Genomic DNA, 12,970 nt, shown 5'->3' on the forward strand with positions numbered 1-12,970 from the left:
CACAGTCTGGATACACACACAGTCTGGTTACACACACAGTCTGGATACACACAGTCTGGATACACACACAGTCTGGATACACACACAGTCTGGATACACACACAGTCTGGTTACACACACAGTCTGGATACACACAGTCTGGATACACACACAGTCTGGATACACACACAGTCTGGATACACACACAGTCTGGTTACACACACAGTCTGGATACACACACAGTCTGGTTACACACACACAGTCTGGATACACACAGTCTGGATACACACACAGTCTGGATACACACACAGTCTGGATACACACACAGTCTGGATACACACACAGTCTGGTTACACACACAGTCTGGTTAAACACACAGTCTGGTTAAACACACAGTCTGGTTACACACACAGTCTGGTTACACACACACAGTCTGGTTACACACACAGTCTGGTTACACACACAGTCTGGTTACACACACAGTCTGGTTACACACACAGTCTGGTTACACACAGTCTGGATACACACACAGTCTGGTTACACACACAGTCTGGTTACACACAGTCTGGATACACACACAGTCTGGTTACACACACAGTCTGGATACACACACAGTCTGGTTACACACACAGTCTGGATACACACACAGTCTGGTTACACACACAGTCTGGATACACACACACAGTCTGGATACACACACAGTCTGGATACACACACAGTCTGGATACACACACAGTCTGGATACACACACACAGTCTGGTTACACACACAGTCTGGATACACACACAGTCTGGTTACACACACAGTCTGGTTACACACACAGTCTGGATACACACACAGTCTGGATACACACACAGTCTGGATACACACACAGTCTGGATACACACACAGTCTGGATACACACACAGTCTGGATACACACAGTCTGGATACACACACAGTCTGGATACACACACACAGTCTGGTTACACACACAGTCTGGTTACACACAGTGTTGATACACACACAGTCTGGTTACACACACAGTCTGGATACACACACAGTCTGGTTACACACACAGTCTGGATACACACACAGTCTGGTTACACACACAGTCTGGATACACACACAGTCTGGATACACACACAGTCTGGATACACACACAGTCTGGATACACACACACAGTCTGGTTACACACACAGTCTGGTTACACACAGTGTTGATACACACACAGTCTGGATACACACAGTCTGGATACACACACAGTCTGGATACACACACACAGTCTGGTTACACACACAGTCTGGTTACACACAGTGTTGATACACACACAGTCTGGTTACACACACAGTCTGGATACACACACAGTCTGGTTACACACACAGTCTGGATACACACACAGTCTGGTTACACACACAGTCTGGATACACACACAGTCTGGTTACACACACAGTCTGGATACACACACAGTCTGGTTACACACACACAGTCTGGTTACACACACAGTCTGGATACACACACAGTCTGGATACACACACAGTCTGGTTACACACACAGTCTGGTTACACACACAGTCTGGATACACACACAGTCTGGATACACACACAGTCTGGATACACACACAGTCTGGATACACACACAGTCTGGATACACACACAGTCTGGATACACACACAGTCTGGTTACACACACAGTCTGGATACACACACAGTCTGGATACACACACAGTCTGGATACACACACAGTCTGGATACACACACAGTCTGGTTACACACACAGTCTGGATACACACAGTCTGGATACACACACAGTCTGGATACACACACAGTCTGGATACACACACAGTCTGGTTACACACACAGTCTGGATACACACACAGTCTGGTTACACACACACAGTCTGGATACACACAGTCTGGATACACACACAGTCTGGATACACACACAGTCTGGATACACACACAGTCTGGATACACACACAGTCTGGTTACACACACAGTCTGGTTAAACACACAGTCTGGTTAAACACACAGTCTGGTTACACACACAGTCTGGTTACACACACACAGTCTGGTTACACACACAGTCTGGTTACACACACACAGTCTGGTTACACACACAGTCTGGTTACACACACAGTCTGGTTACACACACAGTCTGGTTACACACACAGTCTGGTTACACACAGTCTGGATACACACACAGTCTGGTTACACACACAGTCTGGTACACACACAGTCTGGATACACACACAGTCTGGTTACACACACAGTCTGGATACACACACAGTCTGGTTACACACACAGTCTGGATACACACACAGTCTGGTTACACACACAGTCTGGATACACACACACAGTCTGGATACACACACAGTCTGGATACACACACAGTCTGGATACACACACAGTCTGGATACACACACACAGTCTGGTTACACACACAGTCTGGATACACACACAGTCTGGTTACACACACAGTCTGGTTACACACAGTCTGGATACACACACAGTCTGGATACACACAGTCTGGATACACACACAGTCTGGATACACACACATACACACACAGTCTGGATACACACACAGTCTGGATACACACACAGTCTGGATACACACACAGTCTGGTTAAACACACAGTCTGGATACACACACAGTCTGGATACACACACAGTCTGGTTACACACACAGTCTGGATACACACACAGTCTGGTTACACACACAGTCTGGATACACACACAGTCTGGTTACACACACAGTCTGGATACACACACAGTCTGGATACACACACAGTCTGGATACACACACAGTCTGGTTACACACACAGTCTGGATACACACACAGTCTGGTTACACACACAGTCTGGATACACACACAGTCTGGTTACACACACAGTCTGGTTACACACACAGTCTGGATACACACACAGTCTGGATACACACACAGTCTGGATACACACACAGTCTGGATACACACACAGTCTGGTTACACACACAGTCTGGTTACACACACAGTCTGGTTGATACACACACAGTCTGGTTACACACACAGTTACACACACAGTCTGGATACACACACAGTCTGGTTACACACACAGTCTGGATACACACACAGGATACACACACAGTCTGGTTACACACACAGTCTGGATACACACACAGTCTGGATACACACACAGTCTGGTTACACACACAGTCTGGATACACACACAGTCTGGTTACACACACAGTCTGGTATAACACACAGTCTGGATACACACACAGTCTGGTTACACACACAGTCTGGATACACACACAGTCTGGTTACACACACAGTCTGGTTACACACACAGTCTGGATTACACACACAGTCTGGTTACACACACAGTCTGGATACACACACAGTCTGGATACACACACAGTCTGGTTACACACACAGTCTGGATACACACACAGTCTGGTTACACACACAGTCTGGATACACACACAGTCTGGATACACACACAGTCTGGATACACACACAGTCTGGATACACACACAGTCTGGTTACACACACAGTCTGGATACACACACAGTCTGGATACACACACAGTCTGGTTACACACACAGTCTGGTTACACACACAGTCTGGATACACACACAGTCTGGATACACACACAGTCTGGATACACACACAGTCTGGATACACACACAGTCTGGATACACACACAGTCTGGATACACACACAGTCTGGATACACACACAGTCTGGATACACACACACAGTCTGGATACACACACAGTCTGGTTACACACACAGTCTGGTTACACACACAGTCTGGATACACACACAGTCTGGATACACACACAGTCTGGATACACACACAGTCTGGATACACACACAGTCTGGATACACACACAGTCTGGATACACACACAGTCTGGTTACACACACAGTCTGGATACACACACAGTCTGGTTACACACACAGTCTGGTTACACACACAGTCTGGTTACACACACAGTCTGGATACACACACAGTCTGGTTACACACACAGTCTGGATACACACACAGTCTGGATACACACACAGTCTGGTTACACACACAGTCTGGATACACACACAGTCTGGTTACACACACAGTCTGGATACACACACAGTCTGGTTACACACACAGTCTGGATACACACACAGTCTGGTTACACACACAGTCTGGATACACACACAGTCTGGATACACACACAGTCTGGATACACACACAGTCTGGATACACACACAGTCTGGATACACACACACAGTCTGGATACACACACAGTCTGGATACACACACAGTCTGGTTACACACACAGTCTGGTTACACACACAGTCTGGATACACACACAGTCTGGATACACACACAGTCTGGATACACACACAGTCTGGATACACACACAGTCTGGATACACACACAGTCTGGATACACACACAGTCTGGATACACACACAGTCTGGATACACACACAGTCTGGATACACACACAGTCTGGATACACACACAGTCTGGTTACACACACAGTCTGGTTACACACACAGTCTGGATACACACACAGTCTGGTTACACACACAGTCTGGATACACACACAGTCTGGTTACACACACAGTCTGGATACACACACAGTCTGGTTACACACACAGTCTGGTCTGGATACACACACAGTCTGGATACACACACATACACACACAGTCTGGTTACACACACACAGTCTGGTTACACACACAGTCTGGATACACACACAGTCTGGTTACACACACACAGTCTGGTTACACACACAGTCTGGTTACACACACAGTCTGGTTACACACACAGTCTGGATACACACACAGTCTGGATACACACACAGTCTGGATACACACAGTCTGGATACACACACAGTCTGGTTACACACACATACACACACACAGTCTGGTTACACACACAGTCTGGTTACACACACACAGTCTGGTTACACACACAGTCTGGATACACACACAGTCTGGATACACACACAGTCTGGTTACACACACAGTCTGGTTACACACACAGTCTGGATACACACACAGTCTGGTTACACACACAGTCTGGATACACACACAGTCTGGATACACACACAGTCTGGATACACACACAGTCTGGATACACACACAGTCACACACACAGTCTGGTTACACACACAGTCTGGTTACACACACAGATACACACACACAGTCTGGATACACACACAGTCTGGTTACACACACAGTCTGGATACACACACAGTCTGGTTACACACACAGTTACACACACAGTCTGGTTACACACACAGTCTGGTTACACACACAGTCTGGATACACACACACAGTCTGGATACACACACAGTCTGGTTACACACACACAGTCTGGTTACACACACAGTCTGGATACACACACAGTCTGGATACACACACAGTCTGGATACACACACAGTCTGGATACACACACAGTCTGGATACACACAGGCTGGATACACACACAGTCTGGATACACACACACAGTCTGGTTACACACACAGTCTGGATACACACACAGTCTGGATACACACACAGTCTGGATACACACACAGTCTGGTTACACACACAGTCTGGTTACACACACAGTCTGGATACACACACAGTCTGGTTACACACACAGTCTGGTTACACACACACAGTCTGGTTACACACACAGTCTGGTTACACACACAGTCTGGTTACACACACAGTCTGGTTACACACACAGTCTGGATACACACACAGTCTGGTTACACACACAGTCTGGATACACACACAGTCTGGTTACACACACAGTCTGGATACACACACAGTCTGGTTACACACACAGTCTTGATACACACACAGTCTGGTTACACACACAGTCTGGTTACACACACAGTCTTGTTACACACACAGTCTGGATACACACACAGTCTTGATACACACACACAGTCTGGTTACACACACAGTCTGGATACACACACAGTCTGGTTACACACACAGTCTTGATACACACACACAGTCTGGTTACACACACAGTCTGGATACACACACAGCCTTGATACACACACACAGTCTGGATACACACACAGTCTGGTTACACACACAGTCTTGATACACACACATAGTCTGGTTACACACAGTCTTGATACACACACAGTCTGGTTACACACAGTCTTGATACACACATAGTCTGGTTACACACACAGTCTGGATACACACACAGTCTGGTTACACACACAGTCTTGATACACACACACAGTCTGGATACACACACAGTCTTGATACACACACACAGTCTGGATACACACACAGTCTGGTTACACACACAGTCTTGATACACACACACAGTCTGGATACACACACAGTCTTGATACACACACACAGTCTGGTTACACACACAGTCTGGATACACACACAGTCTGGTTACACACACAGTCTTGATACACACACACAGTCTGGTTACACACACAGTCTGGATACACACACAGTCTTGATACACACACACAGTCTGGATACACACACAGTCTGGTTACACACACAGTCTTGATACACACACACAGTCTGGTTACACACAGTCTTGATACACACACAGTCTGGTTACACACACAGTCTGGATACACACACAGTCTGGATACACACACAGTCTGGATACACACACAGTCTTGATACACACACACAGTCTGGATACACACACAGTCTGGTTACACACAGTGTTGATACACACACAGTCTGGTTACACACAGTCTTGATACACACACAGTCTGGTTACACACACAGTCTGGATACACACACAGTCTGGTTACACACACAGTCTTGATACACACACAGTCTGGATACACACACAGTCTTGATACACACACACAGTCTGGATACACACACAGTCTGGTTACACACACAGTCTGGTTACACACACACAGTCTTGATACACACACACAGTTTGGTTACACACACAGTCTGGTTACACACACAGTCTTGATACACACACAGTCTGGATACACACACAGTCTGGTTACACACACAGTCTTGATACACACACACAGTCTGGTTACACACAGTCTTGATACACACACAGTCTGGTTACACACAGTCTTGATACACACACACAGTCTGGATACACACACAGTCTTGATACACACACACAGTCTGGATACACACACAGTCTGGTTACACACACAGTCTTGATACACACACACAGTCTGGTTACACACAGTCTTGATACACACAGTCTGGTTACACACACAGTCTGGATACACACACAGTCTGGATACACACACAGTCTTGATACACACACAGTCTGGTTACACACACAGTATTGATACACACACAGTCTGGATACACACACAGTCTTGATACACACACACAGTCTGGATACACACACAGTCTGGACACACACACAGTCTGGTTACACACAGTCTTGATACACACACACAGTCTGGTTACACACACAGTCTTGATACACACACACAGTCTGGATACACACACAGTCTGGATACACACACAGTCTGGATACACACACAGTCTGGTTACACACAGTCTGGTTACACACACAGTCTTGATACACACACAGTCTGGATACACACACAGTCTGGATACACACACAGTCTGGATACACACACAGTCTGGATACACACACAGTCTGGTTACACACAGTCTTGATACGCACACAGTCTTGATACACACACACAGTCTTGTTGAAGTCAGAAGTTTACAAACACTTAGGTATTTCAAGGCCTACCTTCAAACTCAATGCCTCTTTGCTTGACATCATGGGAATATCAAAAGAAATCAGCCAAGTCCTCAGAAACAAAATTGTAGACCGCCACAAGTCTGGTTCATCCTTGGGAGCAATTTCCAAACGCCTCAAGGTTCCACATTCATCAGTACAAATAACAGTATGCAAGTATAAACACCATGGGACCACGCAGCCGTCATACCGCTCAGGAAGGAGACGTGTTCTGTCTCCTAGAGATGAACGTACTTTGATGAGAAAAGTGCAAATCAATCCCAGAACAACAGCAAAGGACGTTGTGAAGATACTGGAGGAAACAGGTACAAAAGTATCTATATCCACAGTAAAACGAGTTCAAATATCGACATAACCTGAAAGGCTGTTCATCAAGGAAGAAGACACTGCTCCAAAACCGCCATAAAAAAATACAGACTAGGGTTTGCAACTGAACATGGGGACAAACATCGTACTTTTTGGAGAAATGTCCTCTGGTCTGATGAAACAAAAATAGAACTGTTTGGCCATAATGACCATTGTTATGTTTGGAGGAAAAAGGGGGATGATTGCTAGCCGAAGAACACCATCCCATCCGTGAAGCACGGGGGTGGCAGCATCATGTTGTGGGGGTGTTTTGCTGCAGGAGGGACTGGTGCACTTCACAAGATAGATGGCATCATGAGGTTGGAAAATTATCTGGATATATTGAAGCAACATCTCAAGACATCAGTCTGGAAGTTAAAGCTTGGTCGCAAATGGGTCTTCCAAATGGACAATGACCCCAAGCATACTTCCAAAGTGGTGGCAAAATGGCTTAAGGACAACAAAGTCAAGGTATTGGAGTGGCCATCACAAAGCCCTGACCTCAATCCTATAGAAAATTTGTGGGCAGAACTGAAAAAGTGTGTGCGTGCAAGGAGGCCTACAAACCTGACTCAGTTACACCAGCTCTGTCAGGAGGAATGGGCCAAAATTCACCCAACTTATTGTGGGAAGCATGTGGAAGGTTACCTGAACCGTTTGACCCAAGTTAAACAATTTAAAGGCAATGCTACCAAATACTAATTGAGTATATGTAAACTTCTGACCCACTGGGAATGTGATGAAATAAATAAAAGCTGAAATAAATCATTCTCTCTACTATTATTCTGACATTTCACATTCTTAAAATAAAGTGGTGAATCCTAACTGACCTAAAACAGGGAATTTTTAACTAGGATTAAATGTCAGGAATTGTGAAAAACTTAATTGAAATGTATTTGGCTAAGGTGTATGTAAACTTCTGACTTCAACTGTAGGCACAGCCACAAATACACTCCTACATAATACTATCCAAACAACGTGCAAAATTAATCTGTAACAGTTAAAAAAATAATCTGTAACTTTTCTCCCCACCTCCCCCTTCTCTCTCTGTCTTTCTCTCTCGGTCTCTGTTTCTTTCTCTCTGTGTCTCTGTCTCTCTGTGTCTCTCTCTCTCTCGCTGTTTCTCTGTGTCTCTCTCTGTCTCACTCTCTCGCTCTCTCTCTCTGTCTTTCTGTTTCTCTCTCACTCTTTTAGGGCTGCGGATAATTCTCAAAATTACCATGCCAGACCCCCCACCCCACCACCCCACCCGAAGACGACACCCATCACCCCACACACACCTACACCCACAGAGAAGGACAGAACATTCCATCCTCTCCTCCATCACTCCTTCAATCACACTTCAGAATGACAGTGAAAGACTTCCCCAATCCCTTCCTCCATCATTCTCCTCGCATCTCATTCTGTGTTCCCCGGAAACCCCTCCCAACCCTACCCTTTCCACACATCTCATTCGCTGTGTTTGCCCATCTCCTGCTTTTCCGGCCCTCCATTGGCTGACACTGGTCACATGCTGCTGCCTGTTGCCCTCTCTGATTGGTGCAGGAGAGATGTGGGACGTGGTTGCGGTGTGTCCATTCCACTGCGTCTGTCGGAACCTGTCAGACTCTCTGAGCACGCTCTGTGCAGATAAAGGTCTCCTATTCGTTCCACCGAATGTCGATCGGCGAACTGTCGAGCTCCGATTGGCTGATAACTACATCACGGAAGTAGGTGGGTCGGACTTTGCCAACATGACCGGATTGGTTGATTTGACTCTGTCCCGGAACACTATCCACTCCATCCGACCAATGGCGTTCTCCGATCTAGAGAGTTTGCGAAGTTTGCATTTGGACGGTAACCGCTTGACGACGCTGGGGCCGAGAGACCTTGTGGGAATGGTTAATCTACAGCACCTCATCGTCAACGGTAACCAGCTGACGAGGGTGTCGGCAGAAGCATTCGATGATTTCCTGCTGACGCTGGAGGACCTGGATATCTCATACAACAACCTCCGAAGGTCAGTATTGCTTCTGTTCTGGTCAGTGTCCCACCTTCTGTTCTGGTCAGTGTCCCACCTTCTGTTCTGGTCAGTGTCACACCTTCTGTTCTGGTCAGTTTCCCACCTTCTGTTCTGGTCAGTGTTCCACCTTCTGTTCTGGTCAGTGTCACACCTTCTGTTCTGGTCAGTTTCCCACCTTCTGTTCTGGTCAGTGTTCCACCTTCTGTTCTGGTCAGTGTCCCACCTTCTGTTCTGGTCAGTGTCACACCTTCTGTTCTGGTCAGTGTCCCACCTTCTGTTCTGGTCAGTGTCCCACCTTCTGTTCTGGTCAGTGTCCCACCTTCTGTTCTGGTCAGTGTCCCACCTTCTGTTCTGGTCAGTGTCCCACCTTCTGTTCTGGTCAGTGTCACACCTTCTGTTCTGGTCAGTGTCCCACCTTCTGTTCTGGTCAGTGTCACACCTTCTGTTCTGGTCAGTTTCCCACCTTCTGTTCTGATCAGTGTCCCATCTTCTGTTCTGGTCAGTTTGAACCTTCATTAGTGTGTTGTGGCTTGTTGAACCTTCATTAGTGTGTTGTGGCTTGTTGAACCTTCATTAGTGTGTTGTGGCTTGTTGAAACTCCATTAGTGTGCTGTGGCTTGTTGAACCTTCATTAGTGTGTTGTGGCTTGTTGAACCTTCATTAGTGTGTTGTGGCTTGTTGAACCTTCATTAGTGTGTTGTGGCTTGTTGAACCTTCATTAGTGTGTTGTGGCTTGTTGAACCTTCATTAGTGTGTTGTGGCTTGTTGAACCTTCATTAGTGTGTTGTGGCTTGTTGAACCTTCATTAGTGTGTTCTGAAGATTATCTCAGGACGTGACCAGTCTCCACATGTTAATATCAGTCTCAGGATGTGACCAGTCTCCACATGTTAATATCAGTCTCAGGATGTGACCAGTCTCCACATGTTAATATCAGTCTCAGGATGTGACCGGTCTCCACATGTTAATATCAGTCTCAGGACATGACCAGTCTCCACATGTTAATATCAGTCTCAGGATGTGACCAGTCTCCACACGTTAATATCAGTCTCAGTCTCCACATGTTAATATCAGTCTCAGGATGTGACCAGTCTCCACATGTTAATATCAGTCTCAGGATGTGACCAGTCTCCACATGTTAATATCAGTCTCAGGATGTGACCAGTCTCCACATGTTAATATCAGTCTCAGGATGTGACCAGGATGTGACCAGTCTCCACATGTTAATATCAGTCTCAGGATGTGACCAGTCTCCACATGGTCTCCACATGTTAATATCAGTCTCAGGATGTGACCAGTCTCCACATGTTAATATCAGTCTCAGGATGTGACCAGTCTCCACATGTTAATATCAGTCTCAGGATGTGACCAGTCTCCACATGTTAATATCAGTCTCAGGATGTGACCAGTCTCCACACGTTAATATCAGTCTCAGGATGTGACCAGTCTCCACATGTTAATATCAGTCTCAGGATGTGACCAGTCTCCACATGTTAATATCAGTCTCAGGATGTGACCAGTCTCCACATGTTAAATCTCCCAGTTAAAATCAAGAAAAGTTAAGTTAAAATTCACGACTTTCATTCGTCTGCTTGCTCTGCACTCATATTTAGCCTTATCGTGTTATTTTCAGGAAAACCAGTAGAAAACAACACAACTGTTATATTCATTAAAAAAACAAGGTCAGTAGAGCATAAAACCGAATTTAAAAAAAAATGAATTTGTAAGAATGCTGTTACCACAGAAATAGTTTGCTCAGTGGAAAATCAATATTCAAGTCGTCAGTGACCACTGTGTGGGAGTTTGGAGTTTATGACAGTAAATATGTGAACTCATTACAGTATTATAGACACTATGCCCTGGGATTTCTATGTAAACATAAACCCTTACCTTCTAACGACTCTTGTGTGGTTTGTGAGGCCACAGAGCAGAACGTGTTTCATGAAAGTCTCAGCGTTTCATGGATGGGTCATTTTAGATTGAAGCACCAACCGGTCTGACTTTACAGACGTTTTTTTTGTGAGAAGAACTGTTTTAGGGATCCGCCTTTGTCGCACAAAAACTGCTTTTGCTCAGGTCCCGTTAATTACACAGACTAATGGTTGATATCAGTGGATGCTGAGGACATAGAGGAATCCAATGCTGGCAACAACCCAGCAGTGGTACTCAAAACTAGAGGTCTTCACTGGTCCAGAAAGATGGAACCTTTCCGAAATGGATCCGTGGCATTCCCACCCGACCAGATACGCATTAAAAAATATATTATTAAACACAGAGCCGTTCCCGAATGGACCCGAGGACAGTCAGACCCGTTTTGACAAACCCAAACAGACACGTGCTGGTTCGGATCTGAGAGACCCGTTCAGATCCGAGAGAAAGAAAGAAACCTCTGGGCTCGGCCATCAATAAATGAGAGATCAATTATCCAGAGTTACGTGTTGTTAAAAACTGCCTGTAACAAATTACACAATTATTTGTTGTTTCGATGTGACACATATTCAAAACTTTATCGTTTTATTTGTTATTGTTTTTTACTTGGTTTATATTTTCAGAAAACAATCATTATTCACCTCAGGGTTTAGCTGTTGGAGAGTTGAGCACTAAATGCATCAGGGCATTCTATGTATAGGCCTATAGGTTCAGGGGTCAACTGTATGATATTAATATAAAATATGTATATCCTATATGTGTATTTATTTATTATTTTATTTATCCGTTATTTTACCAGGTAAGTTGACTGAGAACACGTTCTCATTTGCAGCAACGACCTGGGGAATAGTTACAGGGGAGAGGAGGGGGATGAATGAGCCAACTTTAAACTGGAGATTATTAGGTGACCGTGATGGTTTGTGGGCCAGATTGGGAATTTAGCCAGGACACCGGGGTTAACACCCCATCTCTTACGATAAGTGCCATGGGATCTTTTAATGACCGCAGAGAGTCAGGACAACCGTTTAACGTCC

General features: G+C 45.4%; 2 protein-coding genes across 2 annotated transcripts in view; one reads left to right on the top strand and one right to left on the bottom strand.

The window, feature by feature from the left end:
- The window catches only part of LOC139415808 (pyruvate carboxylase, mitochondrial-like), a 403,045-nt gene that overhangs the window by 131,493 nt on the left and 258,582 nt on the right, over positions 1-12,970 (bottom strand). The window lies entirely within an intron of this gene.
- LOC139415809 (leucine-rich repeat and fibronectin type-III domain-containing protein 4-like) overlaps positions 9,218-12,970 on the top strand; it is a 31,736-nt gene continuing 27,983 nt past the window's right edge. Inside the window, exon 1 of the mRNA XM_071163916.1 lies at positions 9,218-10,005. Coding sequence (XP_071020017.1) covers positions 9,227-10,005 — 779 coding nt within the window. The 5' untranslated portion in view covers positions 9,218-9,226. The remainder of the gene's footprint in view (positions 10,006-12,970) is intronic.

This window comes from Oncorhynchus clarkii, chromosome 9 (assembly GCF_045791955.1).
Source record: "Oncorhynchus clarkii lewisi isolate Uvic-CL-2024 chromosome 9, UVic_Ocla_1.0, whole genome shotgun sequence".
In the NCBI taxonomy this organism is placed as follows: domain Eukaryota; kingdom Metazoa; phylum Chordata; class Actinopteri; order Salmoniformes; family Salmonidae; genus Oncorhynchus; species Oncorhynchus clarkii.